General features: G+C 42.9%; 1 protein-coding gene across 1 annotated transcript in view; it reads right to left on the reverse strand.

Moving 5' to 3' along the window:
* The window catches only part of ZNF407 (zinc finger protein 407), a 335977-nt gene extending 329570 nt beyond the window's left edge, over positions 1-6407 (reverse strand). The window contains 2 exon segments of the mRNA XM_053933898.1: positions 6105-6207; positions 6210-6407. Of these exon segments, the coding sequence (XP_053789873.1) occupies positions 6105-6207; positions 6210-6407 (301 nt within the window).
* Between the last annotated feature and the right edge of the window lie 9311 nt (positions 6408-15718).

Genomic DNA, 15718 nt, shown 5'->3' on the forward strand with positions numbered 1-15718 from the left:
CACAGGGCTTTCCAGAGGCACCAACCCTCCAGGTACTGTAAGAGAAGCAAGTTTGATGCTTCCACATGTGAACCAAGATGGAAAGGTCACCCCTGTCCCTGCTTCTCCCTCCAACACAGAAGTGGGCAATGCCAACATGCTAGACACCACCAGGGCAAATAAAGTAAGCCTCCTGATTAGGAATGCTAAAGCCAACTCTGCATGGACTATCTCATGTACACAGCAAATGTTTACCGCAAACGTTTAAATAAATCCAATCTAACGCACTGAATGGAAACAGCGAAGGTCACAGGCTCTTCCAGAGTGAGCCCAAGCTTGAAAACCCAACTAAAGAGAGAGTTTACATATATAAAGCCATACCAGAGCTCTTGAGGCCATCCAATGGCAACACAACAATCTGTCTTTGATTAAATCAGAAATCCTGTCAGGATCTCCACAAACTTCTCTGGAATGTTCTCAAACTTTTTGCTGGAATGTTTCCTACAGAAAAGATTATATACCAGGTAATTGTATGGATTCCATTTAAAAAAAATCACATGAAACAATGATTTTCATAGGAAATGATGACTTAGTATTACTATTCAGGTAAGTTTTGTTACCCCTTGTAATTCCAGTGAATTTTAACATTTATATGTATTTTTTATGTCTTATGTTCTCTCAAAGAACATTTGAAATTCCAAAGATGGGGCTAAGGACAGCAAGAAACTTTATAACTACAGCAAGAGAAAGAAATAACAGCTAGAAAAGCATCTATATATGCACTTGTAGCAAAATATAACCTATAGAGATGCATACATTCAGATCTATACACTGAAATACTGTGTACTCTAACTCTGTACACTTCCCCCTGGGCCTTTGCATACGTCACACACACGTAGCAACTTGTATGTCTGCACTCAGAAAGACAGAGGCAATTAAAATTTATGCCTGCACCACTAAGGATCAAAAAAACCTAAGAACATTCACGGCCTCACAGCCCACTTAAACAAAACCCATACAGACAGTAGTTCAGTAGTAGGGCAGACTACAGAGAAGAAAGGTCAGCCTGTTGTAGAACAAGCAAACAAAACAAAATAAAGCAAAAAAAATTTAGCAATCAACAGCTCTGCTAACACATGACTGGAAAGCAGTCACAATCATGCAAATAAGCATTTTACTTTTGGAACACCATTAGTGCTTGTTTCTAAAAGGCTCTTAGCTCATTTCTTTATAAGGATGTGTGTGAATTGGGTAGTATGTACTGCTATTTTCTTTTCCATACTGAGGAAAAAAAAGGATAGCTAGGTTTCTTTCTGCAAAAAAGCTATAGCAGGAAGACATAAGTTTGTGACACAACTTTCTTTCATATTCATGTGTTGAAGAACTGAGATTAAGTAAAATATGAAAACTTCCACATACATTTAACATAAACACCTACAATAGGCCACTGTACAGACTGTTCTGTAACTACTGACTCTTCCCTGGCAGATGGCAGAAACAGGACTAATGGCACTCACAACTGCAGAGCAGGAAAGCATGTATGAGTCCTCTGTTTTAAACATACAACTCCTTTCTGCAAAGCAAAAAGTTACCTTTGAAACTTCTGCAGGTGAGAAACTGGAAATTACAGGAACATCTTTTTACATTTTTTGCTTCTTCACTAGTTTTATACACACATGCTAATAAACAATCTCAGTTTACATGTTAACACAGCCCATAATGACAAAAAAAATTAAAAATTACAGTTTAGAAGTACGTATAGGAATAAACTTCCATACATGTTTGTGTAACCATGTAAGAATGTCCACTGCAAAAGCAAACAGACCAAAGATAAAACCACTCTAATGTTACTGGACAGATTTTGCATGAATTTTGACACCATGGGCCAGGCAAGTTTTAAGCAGTTTGCAGTGCCAGGTCCCATGCAACCCTACTCCTAATACATTCTCTCAAAGACATCCATGGATAACCCTATGCCTGTTAGTACTAGACACTGTACTTGCCTGAGAGAAGTTGGCCCCTTCTCCCAGGCAACCAGCAACAGGAGAAGAAAACACAAGTCTTAAGCTGCACCAGGGGAGTTTCTTCATATATGATTAGCCATTGGAATGGACTGCCCAGGGAAGTGATGGAGTCACTGTCCCTGGATGTGTTTAAGGAAAGACTGAACTCAGCACTTAGTGTCGTGGTCTGACATGGTGGTGTTGGGTCAGAGATTGGACTTATCTCAAAGGTTTTTTGAGAAAGAACACTAGTTGATTCTGTGACTACTAGTGAGGCACAGTGCTCATTTCCTTCATGTCTTTGTGTCCATCTTTGTGTCTTTGCTGTCACTGCTTCTGCTCTTCCCACTCCTGTGCAAAGGAGGAGTGGTGCCTCCACGCCTTGGCTGCTGCTGGCCAAGGCTGCTGAGTGATGCAGTGGCACTTCAGGCAGCAGTGGCAGCACTGGGTGGCTGTGCTACCCCATAGTGGCAAGGCCAACACAAAGCAAGACCTTTCTGGGGTAGAAAAATAACCATGAATGCTCAGCTGGGCAGCTGCTGACAATCTGTCAAAGTGAAAGCACCATTTCTATTTGACTCCTCACGCAACACAGAGCACAGGAGAGAGACCACTCTGCTGCATGTCTGGTTTTGAGAACAACCATAAAAACACAGCCACTACATCCGTTCAATCACATCATCTTGTCTTTTTCCCCAAGCTTTCAAAAGAGTAAGTTATACTCCAGATTTCAATCTAAAAGGTCAACTTTTTAGTACCTTTAACATGCACCATAATACCAAGGCATTAATTTCAATGAATGACTAGATCAAGTGTATCTGAAACCGGTGTTTTTATTTGACTGGTGGGATCATCCATCCAATGAAACCTTTCTGTTTTCCTGAGAAAGAGAATATTTAAATTCTAAATCACATTAGGAAATTCAAACATAGGAGCCACCGAACAATTCCAGTTCAACCACATTTCATGTGCCAGTCTGTCTGTAAATTCCATCTCATGCACAAAACCCCAACACTGAACACATTCAAAAAATTAAAAAAAAAAATAAACAAAGCAAAGCCACCTCATTCCAATGTTGTGCACACTAACAAGAAAATGCTGCTCTTCACTACAAAAGGTTGGGTTTAATGGAATACTGTGACTGACATCTCCTTCACACACCTTCTATCTCCAAGTAATGTTTTTCTATAGAGACAACACAGGTTAAGTTTTAAAAGCGTTTCTAACAAAGAAAACTCTCATGAAAATAAATTAGAAATCTTTGATGCTGTTACTATACAATAGTTCCTACAGAAGAATGATAGTAAAAATTTTAACTCAAGTCATTTGAATTATATTTCCCAAAATGCTAATAAAACTGACATGTTTGAACATACTGAAAAAGTCACAGTCCATCATCATCCTGTCACATCAGTGCATTTAACTTTTTCTAAAATGTATGGATTATACAATTACTGCCAGGCTCCATATTTTATATATAAAAGCTACAATCTGATTTTATGTCCATGCTGAAATAATTTATGAAATAAGGATGGAATGACTGCAATGTTACTTCCATGATGAATGTAACTTGCTGTGAATAGTGTAGGAGATTGCAAGAGACCCAACTGAAGCCTATAATTGTCTTCATCTTTCATGAAGAGGTGTGACCTGGGAAAAATATAGATCCCAATATCCAAAGCTCCAGCCTCATACAAACATCTTGAGTACTCATGTTCTGATACAGGAATGGAAAATTCATAGTCTTCACATGCCACACCTTTGGGGTATTAGGGTAAGAATCACAGGGAATTACATCCAGTGTTTAAAGTGTATGTTAGTCTGTTAAGGGTTTTCACCATCAGAAAACCCACCACTGCCACTCTTACCCTCCCACTTTCGGATTTCCATTATTTATGGAAATGAATAACAGGTGTTACCACCAATCCCTAGGTGTTACCACCATCCTTAGTATCATACGGGTGAGCACGAGCACGTGACAAAGCCAAGGTCTTGCAAGTCTGCATCAGTACAACTACACAAAGAAGCAAAGAGGGCACAGGAAAAGAGAAACCTTTCACTTTATAAATTCTAAGATCATTACTAGCTACATCATTCAGATCACAAATGTTTTTTCCTTCCGCCAACTAACACTACATTTAATATTAACATTGTGTCCACAGGCCACACCAGTTATTTGAAGGAGCAACAGAAAACCTCTAACAACTCAAACAAAACAAGACAGAACACAGACTCATAGGAAGGCTTGGGTTGGAAGGGACCTTAAAGATTACCTAGTTCCTCTTCTGCAAGAGCCAGCTGCTCAGAGCCCCATCCAACCTGGCCTTGGAACAGTTACAGGGATGAGGCATCCACAACGTCTCTGAGCAACCCCGTGCCAGTGTCTTTCCACCTTCACAGTGAACAATTTCTTCTAAATAAAGGACATATAGATGATAAACTAAAACTGGTAGGTGGCCTTTGAGAGATAGGTTAACAATCTTTCCTACTGAAGACACACACACCCTCAGAAGTATATTAACATTTCTGTGTTGTTTATGGGAACTTGCTTTCCATGCCACAATCTGACAGGTTCCCTAAGGGTCTACGTTGACTCCTTAGATCAGACAAAACCACGCTGAAAACCGTAAGACTGTGAGAGCACAGGAGGTACTCATGATTCAAGAGCCTAACCTCCAGAGGAGGGCAGTAAATAAACAAAGGGTCTGAAGCACAAATCCTATGAGGAATGGCTGAGGGAGCTGGGATTGATTAGCCTGGAGGAGGTTCAAGGGAGACCTTATCATTCTCTACAACCACGAGAAAGCAGGGCGAGGCAGGTGTGAGCCAGCATCTTCTCCCAGGCAACCAGCGATAGCTTCAGAGAACAAAAGCCTTAAGCTGCACCAGGGGAAGTTCAGGCTGGACATCAGGAAGACTTCTTTCAATGAAAGTGTGATTAGACGTTGGAATGGACTGCCCAGGGAAGTAGCAGTCACTATCCCTGGATGTGTTTAATGAAAGACTTGAAGTGGCACACAATGCTATCTGTTGACGAAATGGTGTTCAGCATTTCAGAGGTCTTCACCAACCTACTTCCGTAATTCTGTCACTGCTCTGCCTGGTGACTGAAGCAGGATAAAGGGAAAGCAGCTACAACCCCTCCTTTATCCCTTTTAAGAGCCACATACAGAGCTCCTGCAGTCACGTGTGTCCTCCCTCACCGTCAACCGCTGCACTTCTCAAAGCTCATCCCCGCTCATTCTACAGCAACCTTCGGAAAATGAAGGGGAAGTAAAAAACGGGGGATTCGGGCGGCTGAAACCACTCAGGGCAGCGTCAAACCCCGCACGCCGACACTCCCGAGCGCCCTCCCCGGACCGACCCCGCCCTGCCGCGCCTGCGCAGCCGCCGCGGCGCAAGCAGTCTCAGCTGGGCGGTTCGGGGGCGCCGCCCGCGGCTGTCCCTGCGGGGCGGCGGCTCCCTGGGGCCGGCGGTCACCGACGCCGCCGCAGCCGCCGCCGTTCCCCGCTGTCTCCTCAGGCCACAGCCTCGCCCGGCCGGGCCCCGCGCGTGCGCGCCGGCCCTCGGGAGCGGGCGCAGGGGGGACACAGGGAACTGAGGAGGAGCCCGGAGCACGCGCCAGCCGGAACCGCGCAACGCCGTGGCGGCTCGCGCGGGTCCCCACCCCGCCCGGTTCTCTCTCTCTCCCCCCTTCCCTCCCTCCCTCCCTCCGTCTCCGCTGCCCTCGCCCTCTCCTCTCCTCTCCTCTCCCTGCCGCCGCCCGCCTGCGGCACAGCGGAAGGGAAGACCCCCACGGCCCCGGGGCCCGCTGCGACAGCCAATGAGCGCAAGAGGCGCTCTTCCCGCCCTAGGCGCCCCGGCCAATCGGCGAGCAGCTTGGGAGGAAGCAGGCACGGGATTGGCTCGGCCGGTGCGCCACAACCCGCTCGCCCGCCCCCAAAAAAAAAAAAAAAAAAAAAAAAAAAAAAAAACGACGGCAGCGCAGAGGCCCAAAAAGCCCGAGGGGAGACGGCGACGCGGCGACCCCGTGAGCCGCCCTCGCGAGGGCCTAGGCACCGGCTCGCCTCGCGCCGCTGGGCGGTGAGACGGGCCGGCCGCGCCGCGGCGGGCAGCGCTTACCGCGCGGGGGGAGCCGAGCGCCTCCGCTTGTGCTGAGCCGTGTCACCAGTGGCGCGCCGTAGATCCGCCGCGCTGCGTCACGCCCGGCGCGCGGGGGGGGGGCGGGGGCGAGGCGCGCTCACGTGACGCGGCGGCGCCGGCGGGGTGGGAGCCGGTGCGGCGGCGCCGCTCGTGCTGCCGCGGGCGCGAGGGGCCGCGCGCCCAACCGCCGCCGCCGCGCGCGCACGCACGCTCCGGCGCCATCTTGCCCTGCCCTGACAGCGTCCCTGACTCCCGGCTGCTGCTGCCCCCCCCCCTCCACATCCCGGGAAGGGATGGTTCCAAAAGGAAGGCCGGAGCCCCGAGCGTTTTCCCGGGGATGGCCGTGCGCCTGCTGGACGAGAGCAGACGGCGCTGGCAGGAGCCAACGGGTGCGGGTTTGGGGCTTCCCGAAGCAGCCCGGCCTGCCGGTGGCCTCTGCCCCGAGGGCAGCCCCCGCGCTGGGTTGCGCCAGGGTAACCCTGGGCCGCACAGGGCTGTGCATAAAGCTGTGCTTCACATTCTCACCCTGCGTCGCACTGCAGCGAGATTTGGATCTGGTCCTTGGGAAACCTGTTCTGAAGGAGGAGGGGAAAGCAAGTCCTTGACGCACAGCCCGCAGCCGTTCACTAGGGTTATCAGTCGAAAGCTGTCGACGGTCCAGTGTATTAAAATACCTATCAGGGAGTGCAGTTTAAGAGAGAAACAGTTGAAAAAGGCAAGAGGGAGGCAATTTGTAAAGTATTTCGTGTTTTATAAATTCATGAAGAAACCGTGATGATGAAACCCTAAGTGTTCTTTCCTTCTTAAGCCAAGTCCCATGAAAGTATAATATCAAAGAAACAACATGTAAAGACTCTTCAGTTGCTTTTTTGCAGTGTGTTTTGATTTTTAAAATGCAGGTTTCCCATTTATCTCCTGATTACACAACACTTTTTACTAGACAGTATCTTAGCTAAACAGCTTTTGGCATTCTTCAAGGCCATGGCACAGAGACACAAGGAGAGAGCACCTCTTCGGGAATAGGTTTGCAGTTCATTGACTTCCCAGTCACACAGTGTGCATGAGCTTACCAACTAGAAGTGACAACTTAGAGTGCTATTCAGCCAGTTAGTCACTGGCTAATCTGCTAAATTTATGGCACAGCATTGCCAGTTCTCTTGTGGGTTGTAAAGACTAAGAATGGATTGAAAACAAAGCAGTTGCTGTGGCCTGAGCCTTTCATTGAAGCAAAGTGAACTTTACCAGTGTCTTGGGTAAGAGCTCAAATAAATGAACAAAATTTAAAACAGTAAAGTACCACACAGGACATTGGTGAGAGAGGGCTATCTCCTTGTGCTGTACCTAAGGGTTATAGTACAGAATTTAATCGTTCTGTGTATAATAGGAAATCCACACAGAATATGGCTAAATTTGTAATAAAGATATCTGTGGGATTTTAGATACATATTTAAATTCTATAGTTTGAGAGGTTACAGAAGTTCACACTGGCAGTTGTAAGACTAATACGAACAATCTGATTGTTTTGGATATTTTTCAGCATGGGGAAAAGAGGTAAAACAACCTTTTGATGTCCTTTAAGCTCAGTTTCGCTGCAGTTTACAGGTTCCTTTCATATGCCTTAAAAGCGTCGTAGGTTTGGGTCTCTAGGGCCACCAAGTGAGCCTGCCTGGTCCATCAGTTATTTCATCATTTGCTTACTGAGAGGAAACACATGGGAGAAGAAGATGCGACCATGCGAGCTGGAGTCTTACAAATTGAAACATTTCTAACAGAATGAAGAGAGGCAGCATATTTTAAGAATAGCCTGAAGGGGGAGCCGTTGGTATGGGACAAATAGCAACTAAGGCAGAATCACTTAATCTAAGAAAAATCATACCTCTACCAAAAATAATTAATTTTATTTTGCAATTATAAGATGTATTTATTAAATGTTTACATCCGTACATTTAATGGTTTGGTTTAGGTATATACAGAATTCTAAAGTTGTGCTGAAAAGTGGTTCTGTGTTCTGAAATAGTTATGCTAATGAAAATATATTAGAATGCAAGCTAAATAAGTCAATGAGTAATTAACAAGAATTTAATTAGTTAACAGATTAGTTTATCAATGGATTGTAAACATAGACTATATTTATTTTCTAACAGAATATGACACTAGGAATTATTTTGCAGTTGCTATATTTCTACCACACCAAAATACTGATTTCACTAGAATTGTTACTCATTCCAAGAGTAGGACCAGCTCTTTACCTAGCAGTGTAACTTAAAACTCTCCCTTACCTTTCCTACGTAATATTCTGTGTTTGCTCCTGTACAAAAAACACACAGCTTTGTGATTACTACTAGCAGAAGTCAGACATGGAGCAGGATAAAGGCAGTCACCATAATACTACTTACAGACTGAATCACGGGATTTCCCATGATTTGTTTAGAAGTAAGCCAATGACTCAGTGATGATCTCATAGGTAGAATGTCGCTGGCACGCCCTCCAAAGGACATCATGCTATCTGTAGGATATCAAGTTATCAACGTCAACCCATAAAGGCTCCTTAACCACCGTTGGTTTTTGACTGAGTAGCAAATTTTTAAAGAAGAGTTGCATATATCTTTATTCTGCAGTTCCAACCCCTAAGAAAACATGAAACAGAATAATTAGAACGTAAACACCAAGAACCTTTTTAGTGTCAATTCCCTATACATACATATACACATGTATCTATACCTTCCCTTTTTTAATGCAAGGTATTTTGCCCATTTTTCCAGATGTGTAATTCAGGAAGCAAAGTGTAATATTCCAGTTTGACTGACCTGCTGCTGCACACTGTTCAAACTGATGGAATTTGATTCAGTCGGCATCCTTGGAGGCATTTAAAGGATGTGTAGATGTGGCACTTAGGGACTTAGGGTTTAGTAGAGACTTGACAGTGCTGGGGTAATTGTTGGACTTGAGAGGAAAGTTAATGTCTTTACAAACAATTTGATGGGTGAAGAAGGTATAGATGTTAACGTCTTTGAAATGGATTTTAATGTCTCTGCTGACTTCAGGCAGCAGGTTTGTTGCAGAGCCCAGACAGTTTTGCTCCTGAAACAGACAAGGGTCTGCACAAGCCTGAGTTCCTGAGCTTTGGGGTAAAATAGTTGGTTCAAGGCGGGGATATGTGATAGGCGGTTCGGGAAGGCTGTACCTCGCCTCAGCCAATGGGGAAAGCAATTTGGGCCAACAGGAGGCTGCGCTCTCTGAAACCTCAAGAGAGGAAGCCTGGCGGGTGTGTGTCTCAGTTGACTCCCTTTATTCGAATGAAGTTGCAGGACTTCTCTGTCTCCTTTTTGGACATAAACCTCTAGCGTTTGTAGAATTTCCTGACTCGATAAAGGTCTTTTTTAACAGTGGACAATTTCAAAGAACAATTCTATGAATCGGCCGTGGCCCTGTTATCCTGGTCCCTCATTGTGCAGCAGCACTGTGATCCAAGGCTCAGCTGGTTCCGGCACTGGCTCGGCCGAACGACAGCCTGGGCAGAACATAAAAGTGGCTTCTGGCCGGCTCGGCAGGGTCACAGAGGGACCAGGGCACTGCCAGCGCCACACTTGAGCATGGATGGGCTGGCTGAGGCCAAGTGGCTGCAGCTGCGATGTGGTTTTATGAGGAGCTGCTCCTGTGGAGGGAGCCATGGCGGCAGGTCAGTGCCCACTGCCCCTCGTGTCCAAAGGGATGGAGAGCGAGCCTGCAGAGCCCCGCTCGGCCCGCTCTGCAGCCGTGCAGCCACGACAGCTCCAGGAACCAGAGGAGGAGTGGCCGCGTCAGGGCACGGCTGCACCTTTATGCCATCGAGCTCACGCTGCCCGTGGCACCTTTCATTAAAGGCTGCACCTTCTGACTCACTTCGTGTTACCCGCTGGGTTCGTTGCCCAGTCGTGCCAAGGAACTTGTCTGAAGTACAATAGTTAACCATTTTTACATAAACAAAATGCTCACACACTGCTAGGTACCTTTTGTTATTTTTTTTTTCTTGTGATAAAAAGAACCTTATGCACACAGGTAAAAATGTAGTAAAAATTACGTGGTTTCCTAATTTTTCCTGCTCTTGTAAGTGCAAACTAAATGTTTGAGAAAAATAAGAAGGAAAGCACCCAAGCTTTAATGGAACACTTACAAAGGATTTGTTTGGATTTCTTATAATTATGTAAAATCTAGGGGGAAAAAAACGATTTTTGAGCAGCTTGAAGTTATTGAAAGGGTTTTTTGCAATTAAAATACTTTTATAGGAGTTTAAGCTTACAGATAAAAGTTGCAAGAATATGAAGAAAAACAAGATAGTGCTTGAAGTTCCCCCACTTAACAAAAGAAAAAGTGACTGCAAATCCTTTCATTTGGCCCTGGATGATGCATCATCCAGGCCTAGACTTGCCAGTAGTATTAAAGGCTTTCTATTCAGCCTGCAACACAGAAGAATGGGTGTCTATCTGCATGTGCAGAGAGAGGTACCTTCACAGAGGCACTTGAAGAGTCACATGTGTTCTTTCATGAGATCCTGAATAATCTGAGTTATGTTTCTCTAGAGTCAGGTTACAGTCCAGCTGAGGAGTGGTGAGAGAACTGTGTAACATCCATGAGTTATAGAAGTCTAGAACAGTAGTCATATAGCTGTATGCTCAGTGTCACAGTAGCCAACATCTCAAAAATAAATAGCAATAAATGGTCATAGAAAGCAGTTGTATATAAGCACCAACAACTAAACTATTTTGCATACACAATACAATCATTCAGGCAGGAGACCTTACTTATGTCTCTGTGCATGCAGCTTTCTAGCTACAAACATCAATATCAATATACCAGTAAATCAGATGTGGGGTTTTTTTTCCTACACTGACAAATAACTGACATTATTTGAAGCACATAGGCAGGAATTTTACACATGGACATTATCTTTAAGTCTTCAGGCTGTTCCCTCCAGAAAATCCCAAGTTAAGATACATCAGCGCCTATAGAGCACTACAGGTGAATATCCTTTTTCCTGCACCCAGGTGTGCCCTTTATAAGGGTGACTTAGCAAAGGCACCACTGACTGCCACTGCTAGCTTGTTCACCAGGAGTGAAGCTAGCACAGCATCTGTCATGGTTTTGTTTGTTTGCTTCTTAGTTTGTTTAAAATGGACTTTTCATTCCACTGTTTTTTGATAAGAAGTGGACGATATATAAATTTTGGTGTCCAGCAGCCCTCAAAAAAGGCAGCTTTAGAAAGGATTTTACTGGTCCTTACACTGTGATTAAATGAAACTTTATCTTTTGAAGTTGTCACTGGAATGTTAGGGTTGCTGCCAAATTGAGGATGTTAACTCTGCCTGTGAAATTTGATGCTTTGTCAGGAAGGCAACAGTGCACAGGAGACAAGTGAAGCAGTACTAAGTCTTGAATTTCTAATTGTAAAAAAAGAGTGATGCAAACCTAGATGTATTTCATATGAGGGCTCTGCCATTGCTTGTTTCTTCACGCCAAAAGAGTATATGTCAGGAGTGTGTCATGTTGAATATTTTCAGTTTTCTATTACAGAGATTTTACAGTTTCAATTCTAAGCTCCCCTTCACTTCCACAAATAAAATTACTAGCATGATATTTGAATTATTCTTACAGATATAAAAAAAAGAAAATTGAAATTGCACTGGAAGGATGGGGAGCATGCAATTGGCCAAAACGTCACGTTACTTCACAGTAAAAGATCATCAAAATTATTTTGAGGCAGGTAGCAAAATCAGCATTATCCACACATACATCCACAGCATGATTTCATTTAACTACAGATATGTTTAAGTCTGTCTGGAGGCCAACTCTGCCAAACCTCCAAGGATTTAGTTTTCTTGTACTGTATATTTCTAATAAAAAATTCTTTAATTTTAATAATAATTTATTGCAGTAAAATGAGTGTCATTTATTACCCTCTATTGTCTGTTATGTGTGAAGATGTCCAGCTTGCCAGAATGTACAGCTCTGCAACTGTATAATTAATCTATTGCAAACTCACAAAGCAAGTTTCTCAAATAGACATATATCTCAAATACAAACATCAAGTACATTATGCATCAATACATAAAAATTTAATGTGGCAGCAGATCAGAAAATAATATGCAAAAAAATGTTTGCTACATGAAATAGAGATTTAATTCTTATTTTTCATCTTCACTAAGTCAACATATTATCCACCTGGCACATGCATCCTAGTCCTGTTAGAACTACATCCAGCAAAATAAGAATGTGTTTATACTGTTAGCTCCAAAGGAAGAATTTTCTGATTACACACTGAAATTCTCAAACGCTCATCAAGTAAGGAATGTGACCATTTTCCTTTGCTGTTGGGATACACCTTATGCAGGGTGGACTTTGGACCTTAAGCAAGGCTTTGTTGGGCTTTTTTCCTCTCCCAAGAGTAAAGTTTCTCAGCAAAAATAATCCAAATTTCACACCTGTGGAAGTGTGTTTGCACTTTCACTTATCTCTTTAAGTCCACAAATACACAGCTGTTGCTCCTGCCTTGAGGACTAAGTGAATGTGGCATGTTTCACCCAAAGAACCTGAGTGAAATTTCATAACAAAATACTAGGACATTTTCAGATAGTATTTACAATTTTTAAAACTTCGTGAGAGTGGATAAAGTAACTAGAAACTATCTCCATTGTCCTCCATCCAAACAACTTATTCCATGTGACAACCAATTGAAAACTGGGAGCTGCTGATCCTCCCATTACAACAGACAGTGACTTACCTCCTTAGAAAGTAGTGGAAATGTTGAAATGACTTCTAAATGACTTCAGGAAGAAGACTCACACTGATTCAAGTTCACAGTTAAAAAAATAATGAAAAGAGGTTTCAAGATTGCTTACCACCATGTTTGTGTTGTTAGCAGATAATTTTGAATTTCGCGGTCTACTTTTATATGATCTAGTGTAGCAGCATTGCAGAAAAACCTTTGCTACATATTTGTCAAAATTATCTGCAACATGGAGGTGTCCTTCATACACTGTTCTGAAGAATGCAAGTAAGAAGCTCACTGAAATATTTTGCAGTAGAGCAAACCAGACAAATATGCACTCTGTTAACAAGGAGCTGTTCATATTTTTCTATTAATATATTTGTTTAAAATATTTAATGACACACCTCCTAATGGGAATGATGTGTCTCCAGCTCCAAATACAGATACACATGGAGTTGGACTCAATGATCCTTATGGGTCCCTTCCAATTCTAGTTATTCTATGATACAAGGTATAAACGTGAAAATCAGTTAAGCTTCACCTTGGAGCAATAAGTATTTAACTTTACATGTCACTTGCAGCTGGAATGTTCCAGCAGAAAGAAGGGAACTTGTGGGTCTCACTGGCACCAGCTACTGTAGCATGGGCCTCTGTGTCACAGGTAAAGGCACAGTTGCACAATCTTCCCTGTCCAAACATGGGCTATGAACATCCTTAACTAGCAAGGCATTTTATAACATTTTGTGAAACAAGCCAAATGCAGTATTCTGGAAGAAATAACTAGCAGGAGTCAAAGTTAAACTTCTTCAGAGTAGTGTTACTGAAAAGGAAAACCATAACTACATGAGGAAGCCTAATTTCCAACTTTCACAGGCTAAGCAGACAATGACCTGATTAGTTCTCAGTCTCAGGAGGCTGCTCATCTCTCTATGCCTTCAGCTTCTATTGTCAGCATCTTATTCTCCATGATTTTAGCTGACACACTTTTCAGTCTTCTCTTTTGAAACATTACTTAAGGATTAAAAACTATGTTTATCTGCTACTTTCACACTTAAACCCACTGATTTTAAATGGAAATTAAAATGTTCTAATTTATTCTTTCACATTAATAATCAGTAGAAAAATACAATCCTATTCTTGAGTGCTCAATTCCCTACCACACAGATGTACAGCCTACAAGAAAAAGGAAAACTTGGGACAAGTCCTCCTCTACCAGGGAGACAGGCAGAACTTGACCAGCTATGTATAGGCACCTGGTACTGTTAGATGTGCTCTGGGGTCTGTGAAACACTGGCACAGGTTGCCCAGAGAGGTGACTGATGCACCATCCCTGGAGCACATTCGAGGTCAGCTTGGATGGTGCTCTGAACAGCCTGATCTAATTGATCCTGCTCATTTCAGTGGGCTTGGACTAGATGGTTTCCAAAGGTCTCTGCCAGCCCAAACAATTCTGTAATCCTTAAGGTTCCTTCCAATCTAAATACCTTGATTATCCTATGATCCAGGTCTTGATATCTGTATAGATAATATACCTGAATCAGAATAGACAAGATTTTTTCTTTTTTAAATCAATAACTGGATTAGATCTTGGAAGTGTACATATATATACAGCTACATACATGCATATGTAGACACACAAATTGTACATATGATCTCTGTATTTAGTTGGTCACAATTTGAGAATAATTAATATGCTCTGGCATTGCATATGTCACATCTAGAATAAGGCTAACAAATAGAAGCAAATTTTAATCCTATTTCTAACACTAGTATTATAGAGTTATCTTTAATTTACTGTGGCAACAAATAGCTGTTAGTGCAACCAAAAAGAAACATTTCTAGAAATGTTGTATAACACTACAGATCTTAGAAAAATGCATACCATTTCTTTTTTTTTCACAAGGCTGATGAGATGCTGCACAATATTAAAAAAAAAGGGAAAGACAGGGTGGATACTCATTCTTGATCTAAGAAGGAAAGAGAAGCTCTCAATACCCCTGTGGGCAGGAGCTGCTTTCCCAATACTTTCTTTCTTTCATGGACAGGGGAATCTGGAACTGAAGTTTTATGCTCTTTCTCTCCTCTGGGACTGAAGGAGGCATGGAGATGGTCTGCATAATTCAGTGGCCCCACTGTTTCACTCACATAGTTTTAACTTGACATTAAGTGGCTATTTCAGAGCAGAACCTTATTTCAGTGAACTGCTCTGAGAGTATCTGTACTTATAAAATGATGCTTTTTTTTTTTTGCTCTATTTTATTTGGCATTCCAAAGAGCAACAGTGAAAAATAAATAAGCATTCCATTCCAACTTCATCGTGTTGTAGAACACATAGACAGCATATATTATAGTGGTCTTTCAGAGCAGTCATGTTCCTAAAACACAGTCTCCATCCCTCATTCATGAAGAAATCTGCCACCTCCATCTCATCAACTTTTCAACTCTTCTGCCAAAAAGATAATATCTATACACAGAGATTTCTTTCCATTATGTTTTAAGCTAACTTGGGGATGGTTCTGTACAGGACTAAAACTTTGTCTTAATGATCCTTGTGTGTGTGTGATTCTGTAACTTGGAAAACCACTGCAAACTCAGAGATTGCAATGTTTTATGTCAAGCATATGTCTTGAAATATTTCAGCAAAATTCCCTCATGTGCATCTATGGTGTGATAGCTTTTAAGCAATCTGCCCTGAGTCCTGTGCAGACACTGGAGTACTCACCCCTGCAACATTCATTAATTATCGTGCTGGTTCCTAAATGCTTTCAAGAGGTGAAGGGACCTGAGAGTCACAGAGAATTATTTGCAAGTTGATGATACACAAACCAGAGTCTTCTGGTCTTTGAGG

The sequence above is a fragment of the Vidua chalybeata genome, chromosome 1 (assembly GCF_026979565.1).
Source record: "Vidua chalybeata isolate OUT-0048 chromosome 1, bVidCha1 merged haplotype, whole genome shotgun sequence".
NCBI lineage: Eukaryota > Metazoa > Chordata > Aves > Passeriformes > Viduidae > Vidua > Vidua chalybeata.